General features: G+C 49.8%; 1 protein-coding gene across 1 annotated transcript; it reads left to right on the forward strand.

Annotated features, from left to right (window-relative positions):
• Positions 1-1,221: 1,221 nt before the first annotated feature.
• Positions 1,222-9,988, forward strand: KLF6 (KLF transcription factor 6). The gene is made up of 4 exons (XM_065921408.1): positions 1,222-1,563; positions 4,394-4,970; positions 6,370-6,493; positions 6,963-9,988. Exons 1-4 carry the CDS (start codon positions 1,360-1,362, stop codon positions 7,012-7,014), a joined length of 957 nt encoding a protein of 318 aa, XP_065777480.1. The 5' UTR covers positions 1,222-1,359; the 3' UTR covers positions 7,015-9,988.
• Positions 9,989-12,198: the final 2,210 nt, after the last annotated feature.

Here is a 12,198-nt window from a genome sequence, read left to right on the forward strand (position 1 = left end):
GGTGTGGATGGGGGACCCTACTAAGATTGGTTATAGGCTCCCTCTATTTATAATCCCCCCACCCCCGCCCCAACAAGATGCCCTCTTTTTTAAAATAAAAATGTGTTCCGGTAGAATTAAGAGTATACACAACCCCCTCAAGAGCCAAGAGATCCAACTTGGGTCTTACAAGCCACTCTGCTTCTGCAGGTTAGGCATGCAGAGGGGTGACGATGTGGCACAGCCGTGGTCCCCCAGGTAAGTGCCCTGTCCTTGTGAGGGAGGCTGAAGGGGGAAACTCAGATTCATATACAACACAGGCCAGCGACTAGGGCCCTCCTTGTCCCTCAGCACACCTGTGGGGGCTGGTCAGTTTCCCACTCCGGGGTCACAGGTGCTACCTGGGGAGAGAGGGGGATAGAACGCCGAGGGAGGGGGACACAACGAGGTGGGGGTGCAGATGGAAACGGGGCAGGTAAAGAGGGATAACGGAGCGGAAAGGAGGGGGAAAAGAGGGGGACAGACGGGGATGGAGATGGGAATACACAGCTGGGGCAAGAGGGGGCACCGAGAGGGTGGAAGGACGGAGGGGGCCAGAGAACGGCCGGCTAGCCTGAGGTCGGAGGGAGGGACAGAGGGGACCCAGCCGCGCCCCACTCAGCTCGGCGGAGGGTCAGGAGACCAGGGCCCGGGCGACCGACCCGACGGACGTGGACCAGGGCTGAGGGGACAAGGACTGGGACGGGACGACGGGGATACCGGGGCCGGGGCCGGACGATTGGCCCGACGGACGTGGAGCAGGGCTGCGGGGACGAGGACGGGAAGACCGGGGCCGGGACCGGGACGGGAAGGGCAGGGACACCGGGACCCCTCGGTCCGGCCGGCCGCGGCTCACGCAGCCTCTCGGCCGCGCACCTCCCAGCTCCGACTCCTCCGGCGCGAGGCGGCCTGCGCCTTATATACCCTGCTAAAAATAGCCTGCGAAACCGCCTCCCAATCAGAACCGGCCGAAGTTCGAATTCCGCCAATGGCGAGGGCGGTGATGGAGAGGCTCGGTCACGCCAGGCGGGGCCGCGGTGAGTCGCCGCCTGCGATTGGCCGGAGCTGACATCATCGGCGCGCAGTCCCCGGGCCGGGAGCGGCGTGATTGGGCGGCGCGCGGGGCGGGCGCGGGCGAGTCACGTGGGGAGGCGGCGGTGGGGGGAGCTGGGCGGGGAGGAGGGGAGGCTGGCAGCGGAGCTTTGAATAGGGAAGTTTTGCAGGGGTTACGTTTGCAGTCAGTCCGGTGTTTGCAAATATTGTGCGGGCTCGCGAGCGCGTCTCCGGGCTCCGGCCAGGACCCGAACCCGCGGCGCCTAATCGCTGTGCACTTGAGTTTGCATGAACTTCCCCGGCCCTTCAGGCACGGCCGCCGCGCTCCCGACTGCAGACCGCACGCCTCCCTGTTTTTACAGCAGCGGGGACGGTCTCTTCCAACCCGACATGGATGTGCTCCCAATGTGCAGCATCTTCCAGGAACTCCAGATTGTGCACGAGACTGGTTACTTCTCGGCGCTGCCCTCCCTGGAGGAATATTGGCAACAGGTAAATAGGGATTTTCGTGGGCCAGGTGCCCCGGTGCGCCGAGCAGGGAGTGCGTGCATGCACCCGCAAGACGGTGTGTGCTTGGAGGTGCAGTTCTTTTTCATTTTCTTCTTCTTTTTCTTTTTTTTTTTTTTTAATGGTTTCGGTAAAATTTTTTTAAAAAATTAAAATAATTACTGTTAAAACGTACTTGTGCCTCCGGTGCGGAAGGCACTTTAAAGGGGCCTTTCAGAGCGTGGAGCGGAGTTGTCATCTGAGTGGGGCGCAGCGGCGTCGGTCGCTCCCGGTGTTCTTGCCGTTTTCTGGGGCTGCTGAACCGTCCTCCCGAGCATAGACCGAGGTCCGCGGCCTGATCTCGGCCCCAGCCCTTGGCAGAAGTTTGGTGCTTGTACCAGCTCCAGGCTCTCCACAGCTGGACCTGGTCATATGAACCTGCATGGACTGCCAAGGCTATTTTTTCTTTCTTTCTTTTTTTTTTTTTTAAGGGATTTTGTTTTCGTTTTGCTTTTTTGGTGTTTGTACATAAAGGTTTTTCTTTCTTTCTTTTTTACTTAAGCATTTCACCAGTGAAACACCCACAAGCTCCTTTTCTCTACCAGGCCATTTTCAGTTTCTTTACCTTTGGAATCCTTAATTAAGATTTGCCTCCATCTGCCTTGTTTTTCTTACCTGCTTCTTTTGTTGACCAGGAAAAAAAAAAAGGAAAAAAAAAAGAAAACCAGTGTTTGCACAACCAGTGACTTATCAGTCATATGACAATGAGCCTGTCCGAATTGCTTCTAGTCTCAGTTTGGGAAGAGGAGTCTGTTTCCGGCTTTTTTTAGTGGAATTGGAATTTGGGGCATTGGACATTTAAAAAACTTAATTTTTCCCTCTTCTCCTGCGTTAGGATTGCCTGAAGGGAGAGAGATTGTGACACTTGTCCCATTGTCTTTAAAAGATAGAAGGAGGGTTTGGGGTTGTCTCTGCCCTACTAGGCTGTTTGCTTTTTGTCACAAAGTGAATTAGCAGATCGCATATATTCTGCGGGTTTCAAAGCTTAGAAGGCTTTTAAGGGGGATGAAATGCAAAGTGGAACAACCTTCACATGCCTGCCTCATTGTTCATAGCCCTGCCTTCCCTCTCCCCTCCCAGCTTTTCCTCCTAAAGAAGCTTCCTAGGATGTGATTGAAATTGATCTTAGTAGTTTCCTTGGACATTTGGGATTTGGGCCACAAGCCAGGCTGAGCTCTGGGTTGCCTTCAGAGGCTTTTAAGCTCTTCCCGAGAGCTTCGTTCTGGTCCCCAGTGCTTCTTGGCATAATGGGGATTTTAAATTAGCCAGATTATTAAAGTTTAACAAGGTCTCAGAAAACATGCTTTCCTTTTTCTTTGAAACATCCATAAAATATCTTGCCAGTCTCTCCTCAGAACGCTGGAGGGTGCTTTGTAACCTAGACGTCTAATTTTAGGGGTAACAAGAAAACAGTGATTGTTTTTTCCCCTCTGCTTGCTCCTGCTTGCGATGTGAAGACTCTGGGGGGCGGGGGAGGGGGGGAAGGATATATTCTGATAGCAAGCACCTTGCTAAATAAGCAAGCCTGAGCCCTTTGGGTGGGCTTGGCTAGCCCTGAAAATGATTTGCTTAAAAAAGAGAGCGGCGTTTGCTGTAGCAATGTAAATCTGTAGACTTGCAGTTGTATAGACAACCTTATATGGACATGTAGGCAGTTGATCCTAGTGAAGATAAGGCAGACATAATATAATCCTAAAATGTTTCCTACCGTTTTTCTTTTCCAGTGGCTAGAAAGTTTGAGATGGTGGGGAGAGGGGATGCTGGTGTCTCGGCAGTTGTAGCTTCTGGAAAGGTTGGTTGTGGGGCTGGGGGGGGGCACTCTGTCCATGACACACTGCATGTATATTTGAACCGGGTCCTTTTTTTGGCCGCTGGTCAGAATTTCAAAAGGAAGTCTCCTTTGGCATTGCGTGAAAGAAATAGAGTGATGACTCATACAGTTGTACTCTTGGCCAGCAGATAAAGTTCTCGTCCATTGTGGGACTCCCAGCAGGGCCGGGAAAGGAATTTCCCCTCCCGCATCCTTTACAAAAGCAGATGGCCATTCTGGAACCATTTCTCCACTCCTGTTGTTGTTTTCCTCTGACCACTGTGGAAGTCATTTAAGTTGTGTGCGCACATGGCCCTGCACTTGGGAATGGCATTCTTTGAAAGCCTACTAAGGTCTGGGCTCCTCCACAGGACACGGGTGGCTTCTGGGCAGCTCGGTTGATGTTCCTGACCCTAGACGTCCCCCTGGCTGCGTCCGCCTCCGCTGGGCGCGGCCTGTGCTGTCAGCGGTTCTCCAGAGGGGACACATGGCCATGTCAGAGCTCACCGTGCTGCGTGCAGCAGGCCCGCAGAAGCAGGCTGCCTGGGTGTCCTTCCTGCACAGGGTTCTGGAGGCTGTCAGATAATCTGGTTAAACCTGTCGGGTGGGGGTGGGGGTGTCGGAGGCTGGTGTCCTTTGTGTGGCTAACAGAAACTCATTAGAAACGTCAACACTGTAACTCTTAACAGAAACTAGCTCCTCCGTGGCCATCGGCCTTTTGTGGCCATTGTGGTCCACCTCAGGGAAGCGGGGAGAAGCTTCGCCCTGGTTTTCCTTCTGAACGTGTCCCGTTCTTAGAGATAGCTCTCCTTTCGCTCTGCTACAGACACGGAGTCCTATAGTGGCAAGACCACAGTTGATCTGCCCTTGGCTCCTGCATGTTTTTTTTTTCTTTTGGAATTGTGCTTTCGGTTCCGTTTTCGGTGTGGTCACAATCACGTGCCTCCCTGTGATTCTTTCGCACAGACCTGCCTGGAGTTGGAACGTTACCTGCAGAGCGAGCCCTGCTACGTGTCAGCCTCCGAGATCAAATTCGACAGCCAGGAAGATCTGTGGACCAAAATCATCCTGGCTCGGGAGAAAAAGGAGGATTCGGACCTGAAGGTGTCCTCCTCTGGCCCGCCCGAGGACGTGCTCCACAGCCCCGGCTTCAGCTACAACCTGGAGACCAACAGCCTGAATTCGGATGTGAGCAGCGAGTCCTCCGACAGCTCCGAGGAGCTCTCGCCCACCACCAAGTTTACCTCCGACCCCATCAGTGAAGTCTTGGTCAATTCGGGGAATCTGAGCTCTTCGGTCACCTCCACACCTCCGTCCTCCCCAGAACTGAGCAGGGAGCCCTCGCACCTGTGGGGCTGTGTGCCTGGCGAGCTGCACCCCCCCGGGAAAGCGCGGGGCGGGACCTCAGGGAAGCCGGGCGACAAGGGCAGCGGGGACGCCTCCCCCGACGGCCGCAGGCGGGTGCATCGCTGCCACTTTAATGGCTGCAGGAAAGTTTACACCAAAAGCTCCCACTTGAAAGCACACCAGCGCACCCACACAGGTCAGTCCCTCCTGCGACCTGGGCGGTGGGGCGCTGCTGAATTTCACCCGCCCTGGGAGGGGGCTGGGCAGGAGGCTGTCGGAGCAGACACATCCTCACCTCCTTTCTTCCCCCCCGGAAAGAGTTGGGTCTCTGGGGAGGACAGAGTAGGCGCTGAAAGACTGGACTTGTGTGCCCGATGAATGGTTTATCGCTTTCTGATTAAACACACAAGAGGTAAATCACATTCTTTGTCTACACCCAGTCCCCTGCCCACTTCCAGCCACCTGGGTTACAGAGGCCCCACTGTGCCCAGTCAACAGTGTCCATGTATCATGTTATGTGGAGTTGCCTCTGACTTGTAGACATAAAGTTCGAGGGTTGGGGGGGGGTGGCCTGGCCACCGTGGGGGGTCGTCTTAGCTGGCCCTATCGACTGCGAAGTGGTATGGTCAGTGGGTACCTAGTAAAGATTTCTCTGCATATCATGCTGCCTTTGCTTTCCGATGCCAGTTTTTAAAATGAAGATAACTTCCTAGTGAAATATCACAGTCTGGAGAATAGTTCCGCTTCAAGTTAGTATGACAGCCTAGGATAACTGCTGGAACGTCACAGACATCTTAGAACTGGGAGAGGTCTTGAGGGTCACATCACACAGAATCTCATGCTGCCAGTAATGAGAGGAGACGGGGATCCCCAAAGCAGCTCAAGGCAGAGCTGGAATCAGGACCTGGGTGCCCTGGACTGGCTCCTGATGGTACCCGCAGCCTGCTCAGGACTAGCTGTGGGAACTTTTTTTTTTTTTTTTTAATTTCTCAGGTAGCACCTTTAGTGAAATCCTATTTGTAAAATGGCCAAGGGATGAAGTCAACTGGGTGTCTTGCTGGTCCTTTAGAAAGTGCTTTGAAGGCTTCGGAATGGGGCTTCCCAGAAACTCATGACCTTGGTTTTGGAGAAATGTAGTTTCCCGGAGGAAACTACAGAGCCTCATTCCACGGGGAAGTGAGTAAGGAACAAAATAAGTGCTTGAGAGAAACCGTTTCCATGGAGAAAGCAGTAAAAACCCGGCCCTGGCCAAGGCTGTGGGTCCAGTGGCCTGACACATCACCTCGGAAGTATTTCTCTGGTCTGAGTAATTGTCATTCTTCCATGTTGACTCTGGTCACGGTCATGCGGCCCTGCCAAGCCTGAGTCCGTCCCCCAGCAGTGCGAGTCCCCAGGCTAGGTTAGAAAAGAGCCCCTGCCTGGTACCTCGGGAGGGCCGGCTCCTAGCCCTAACGGGTGTGTGTTCTGAGTTCCTGAGGGCAGTGACCCCCTAGCCTGCTCCTGAGGGGACTCTCCGGCCGTGTGTTGGGGTCTTGGGGCCCCTCCCTCACTGCTCAGTGAAGTCATGGCGTGCCTGTCCTGTGCTTTCTTCCCAGGAGAAAAGCCTTACAGATGCTCATGGGAAGGGTGTGAGTGGCGTTTTGCAAGAAGCGATGAGTTAACCAGACACTTCAGAAAGCACACTGGTGCCAAGCCTTTTAAATGTTCTCACTGTGACAGGTACGTGCATGAACCACAGGGGCGGGGGTGCCAACCCCGGGAGCAGGCATGCCGTCACCCCGCAGCAGGCAGCCATCCTCTGGGCCTGCAGTGGCATTTCTCTTTTCAGCCCAGGACTTTTTTTAAAATGGCTCTTGTTTGCCAGCTGTCCAGGTTAGGAAGCCCCAGGTACTCGAGTGCCTGAGAATAGAGTGATTTCATTCATATTTCAGAGGAGCGACCCTTGATCAGTTTTCAGATTTGAAGGCCGGGTAGTGAAGTCCAGTGACATTCCCAGGAACTTACTGATGGCCTGTTCGATGTAGATACTTCTGTCGGTTGGAATTTCCTGCCCCAGATGAGGATAGGGTGACTCAGCGGGGGGGAGTGCGCCCTCCTGGGGAGAGGCTGAGGTTGGGGAGCTCGGGGCAGAGGTCTGTGACGGGCAGGGCAGGAGAACTGATGTCTGGGACCCCGATTCTCTCCACAGGTGTTTCTCCAGGTCCGACCACCTGGCCCTGCACATGAAGAGACACCTCTGAGGGGGCAGAGCGGCAACTCCTGCGGGCTAAAAAGGCTTCCAGGCTGAGACGGCCGCGGAAGGAGGGTGCGTGTTCCAGCCAAAGCCATTTTGCACCCTGCCTGGTCGCCTCCAGGACCTACTGGGAAGGTCTTTCGAGGGCGAGAACAGTCACGTCCGAAGCGGCAGGGCACCCGGGGTGTGTGGTGTCTGGGTGGCCCCGGCTCGCCACTGGTTACCTGTCCTCTGAGTGGTCCCTAAGCCTTTGCCGTGAGCATGTGCACTGAGAATGTTAGTGGTGGGTGGGCTGTATGTGGAGGGTCTCCTACGGACTGGGTGACAAGGCACGTCCTTTCCCTGGCGAGACTGCAAGAGACAGAAAAAAAAACAAAAACAGAGTTTGAATGTTCTGTGTGTGAGGCGTGTTCCATGAGACGAGATGACCATCCGTCATTTCCTGAGGGGGTGTCTGCGCCTTAGAGGAGAGAAAAAAAAAAGACAAGAAGAAGGGAAGATGCAGAGGGCAGGCGTGGGCAGTCAGGACCCCAAGTGACGAGTGGATGTTGGTGGGGAGAGCCCTTTCTCCCCCCGGTGTGTGACGGGAGCGTTCGATGTTCAGTTCAGCTGTGTGAAGTGAGTAGCTGGCGCTGCTTGCTGCGACAGAGTTCATTTGTTACCTGTTGTATACGCTGTGTACCTACAAACATAACACGTGGATAACTTTTCCTTCTAAGACAAAAGTAATGCATGGTCTGGGGAATTATCTGCTTTTCCATTTTTAAATCAGGACTACCGTTTTGGTTCCAAGTTCACTGAGCAGCTAAGATAACGATTGGTCGAATCAGGTGACCCCCTAGCCATCTGGGCCTGGCAATACGTGATGCTTCCCCCCCCTCCGACTCCCGCCCCTTGGGTTTATTTGTAACACTCCCATTCTGGAGAGGCGTTGTGCAGTGTAGGACTATTTTGTCAGTGGTTCCGAATTTGTATTACCTTTTTGGAGAATTTCAAGATGCCCTTGGGAGATATTGGGCACGAGTTGGGTGTCCGGGACACCAAGGCTGGGAATCGCTGGTCTAACGTCCCACTAGACTCAGAACCTAAAATTTTTCTCAGTTGGGTGGATAAAACCACTAAAGCTTAGAAACTGTTTTCTCATGCAGCTAAGTTTCTCTTATTTATGCCTTGAGGACTCATTTCTGGTTTTCTAGCTGTTAATGCACTGTAGATCTTAATAATGGTGCCTTACGCAAGTGGCCCCTCCTGTGGGGGTCTCATACAGGGGAATGGGTGATGCATGCTTTATTAAGGCTCTTTTTTCACCTGGCTTTGTACTGTATCAATATTTAATACAGAAAAAAAAAAATCTCTTTAAGGTCCTACTTCACAAAGTCAAATAGATGAAAACCCCCCAAACAAGTCAGTATTTACTCAATAGCTTAGACAACTTGACTGTCAGTGTTCAAGTGGGAAACACATGATAATTGGAAAATCAGACCATTTCTGCCACCGTGAGGGTGAGACTTCAGTATAGACTTTGCACAACACTTGTACAGATCATACACCGGCTGTGTTTAATATGTAACATTTTCACACGTATTAAAGATACAGAAGTATTAAAAAATAATGTATTTGCTTAAAAGGCACAAGTTTCTCGCGTATCTATCTAGCTATCTGTTGGTAACACAGAAGGTATATTACTTTTTTAAAAAGTGGGCGAAATTCTTGTGTATGTACATTTGTGTGTATAGTATGTGTATGTGTGTGTGTATATATATATACATATATATGAATAATATATAAATATTTTTTTAAGGAGAAATTAGAATGTATAGCTAGAAAATTCCACAGCCTGTGAAGACCTATTTCAAAATGGCCATAAAGGAGGTAAAATGAAAACTATAACTTTTATAAAGGCTTTATCTTTCATTTAACAATTTGCCACAGGCCCTTGGCATCAGATCTCTTCCAGACTGCCAAGTCACTCATAGTAATTGGCGGGTCTGGGATAGGGTCCCTTGGCCATTCAGAACTGCCATGAACGGAATACTAGCCCGCTGGTTGTTTGGTCTCAGACACACTAAGGTTTTCATTTCGAATGTCAGCCTTATTGAAGATCTAACCTAAAAGTAAGCTAATCACAGAGATTCTTTTTGAGAGCATTTTTATGCAGATGAAGCTATTTTTTTTTCCAGCACATAGATTGTTCCAGTTTTTCCAACAAGTAATTTCCCCGAATTGGCATACCGCAGCATGGACAGCTGATCCTCCATGCAGCTGCTGGTTGAGGGTGTGGATCTTCTCTTTATATATATTTATATATATATATATACATATATATACACATGAGTCTGGCTGGGCTGGTATTTTGTTTGATCTTCCTGAAAATGAGCAACAGTAAAAGCTCATATAACTGGTTTTTTTTTTTTAATCTGGGCTGATGGATACACTTACCTAAAGAAATCATTTTGCTGAGGGGGAAAATGCACTTTTTTCTTTTGGCAGTTCCAAATCCAGACACTTGATTTGCTGGATTTTGGAGGAAAAGAACTCCTTTTTTGGCCCTGCTGTGTGCTTAGCCATAACAGTTCCATTAAGCAAGAAGGTAAACAAAAGACAAAAAATAAAAAACTTGCACTGGCTTGTCTCACTTATGAAACACCATGGAGTGGTTTGATTGGGTGGGGCTGGGTGCCATGTATGTCAATGCCTGTAATTTTCATAATAAGCAAGTATATAAAGAATTACAATTCAGTTCAGGTGATAACTGAGCCTCAATCAAGCAGAAACTTTTTGCTTGACATTAAAAAATTTCTATTAGTGAAATTTCTTTCTTTTTTTTTTGAAGCACCCTGTTATCTAAAAAAAAATCTTTGTAAGATTTTTGTAAAATTTTGTTTTACAAGATTTTATTTGAAATTGTTTTTTGCAAGATTGTTATATTTCTGTATGAATGTATTTTTTATTGGAATAACATAAAAGAATTCTTATCAGCATCTTGAGTCTGGCTGTTTTTGTGTAGGGGGGAGGAGGGAGGGAGTGTTGAAACAAATTCCTGCCAGATTAATCACTGGGCTCCTCCTTGGGAAATCTTCCTTATGCAACCCCAGCAGCCACTTGCCTGTCTCCCTCCCACTCACCGTCCTGGCAGCAAAGGTGGAAATAGGAGCCTGGGGTTGGTCCCCTGATGCGCACTGGGTTCTCCTCCAGGGCCTGGCCAGCAGGCTTTGGGGCCCAGGAGGAAACTCTAGCTGTGCTTTCGCTGTCACTCCAGCCTGGGAATAAACTGCAGAGGCATCCGAGGAACGTGGAACAAGCACCTCCTGTTCACTTCCGATGCTCCTGGGGACCTGTTCAAGGTCAGATGCTCCTGGGCAGCTGTTCCATCAAGGCCGTCAGAGCTGGGGGCCACCCCCAACCTGGCCCAAACACCTGGCTGGGATGTCACCCAAGAAGGTGGAAAGGACACAGTGGGGACAGCAAGCCCCAGAGCAACCCCTCTGGCCTTCAGGACACCCTCCCTTACCTCTCCTCCCCCACCACCACCTTCTCTGGTCAGACCAGCAAAATAGGGCAGGAGGTGAAAGATTATTTACCTGATCACCAGATTATTTTTTTTTCCCTTCAGGCAGATGGAATTCATTCAACGTAAAATTTTTTTTGAAAATAGGGTAGCTTTTGGTTTTCTAGAAACGTTTCCCAGCATGAGATCATAGTCCTGCTGTGTGATGAGTGGCAAACAAGTTTGTGTTCAGATCATATTAAGCTCCTTAGTGGGGACAGGGTAGAACTGGTGTGTGCCCCTTCTGGAGGGGGCAGTGGGATGGTGGAAATTTCCGAGAGATTGAGCTTCTTAAGCTCTTTCTTAGTTTAAGGAAGTTCTCTGGTTGTTGCTGGAAGGGCTCCCTGCGTCTGTAGCCGTTCTACATTTTGCCTTGTGAGCAGGGTTTACACGAGCTGCCTTTTAATTTGATAATTGGGGAGGAGAAGCTGAAGTGCATCCCCAGATTAGGAATGTTAAGTAATTTTCTTTCTAGAACTGCGGTAAAAATACCAGCCATTCGAAAGGAGTGTGGTGTGGGAGGGTGAAGGAAGCAGATGCAGTTTTTGCCGGGATTCTTGGGTGTGTTGTGTTCGAAGCACATGTCAGGATGACTAATAGTTGGATTGCCCTGACTGTAGCGCTAAATAAAGGCTTGATAATGCATTCTCGGCTACTAGTGAGATTTGACCACTTTGTCATGCGAGGACTATGCCGAACAGCCCAGTTATGTTCAAATAAGGCTGCTAGGAGAACTGCCATGCAAGGATTCAGCTGTAAACCCAGGATATTTATAGAAGGACAAAAATTTTCACTCTGCTTAACAAAAGTGTTGAAACCTAGCTAAAAGAAAAGATCTGTTCTGTGTGCTTTTGGACAATTTGCTGAGCCACACTGGACCTCAGCTTTCTTATTGCTGAAATATTTTGGGCTTGGTCACATGTATCTAGCATTTTGTAGAGCACTGCAATTCTGTGGTTTGTGAGTATAGGGTGGACTTCAAATTACACGTCCACCCTCCTCGGAATGCTCTGCTCAGATCTAGAAAGTTCTCTCATGCCACAGTAGACGGTATTGTTGAGAAAATTGCTCTGACTTAGAATGGAAAGGGGAACGTTCTCAAATATCCCCTTGCCCCTTTAATTATAGTTAAGTTATTTAGACATTTCGTGCCATAATACATACCATTTTTTAAATTAAAAACAAAAACAAAGAACAACTCTTTGAAAACAGCCATTGTAGCCATGGCAGACCCAAAGCCTCTAAGTTCTCCCAGCTCACCAATCCCATTGCACAGGTTCCCAGCTGACCTGTGTGCCCAGAGGGCGGGGGAGGCGATGGAGTCAAGTTGTTTACTCATATTTTAATTGCTGTGGAGAAAGAACATAGCTTTCCTATGTAACTTTCTTCTTAGTTTTTAACCTTATGCCACCATGAGCTTTTTTTTTTTTTTCTTTTTCTCTTAAGTCTTTTAAAATTGCATTTATTTATTATTTTATTTTTTTATCTTTGGCTGTGCTGGGTCTTCATCACTGCAAAGGCTTTTCTCTAGTTGTGGTGCCACAGTTCCTCACTGCGGTGGCTTCTCTTGTTATAGAGCACGGGCTCTCAGACACACAGGCTTCAGTAGTTGCGGCTTGTGGTAAGCTAGGCTTTTTTTTTTCT

Source organism: Muntiacus reevesi, chromosome 2, assembly GCF_963930625.1.
Source record: "Muntiacus reevesi chromosome 2, mMunRee1.1, whole genome shotgun sequence".
NCBI classification, from domain to species: domain Eukaryota; kingdom Metazoa; phylum Chordata; class Mammalia; order Artiodactyla; family Cervidae; genus Muntiacus; species Muntiacus reevesi.

Bases quoted from the DNA above. Each gene is read 5' to 3' on its own strand.
- KLF6 (XM_065921408.1), top strand. From the start codon at position 1,360: ATGAACTTCCCCGGCCCTTCAGGCACGGCCGCCGCGCTCCCGACTGCA. The intron at 4,971-6,369 runs GTCAGTCCCTCC...CTTTCTTCCCAG, and splicing joins ACACCAGCGCACCCACACAG to GAGAAAAGCCTTACAGATGC. The intron at 6,494-6,962 runs GTACGTGCATGA...TTCTCTCCACAG, and splicing joins AAATGTTCTCACTGTGACAG to GTGTTTCTCCAGGTCCGACC.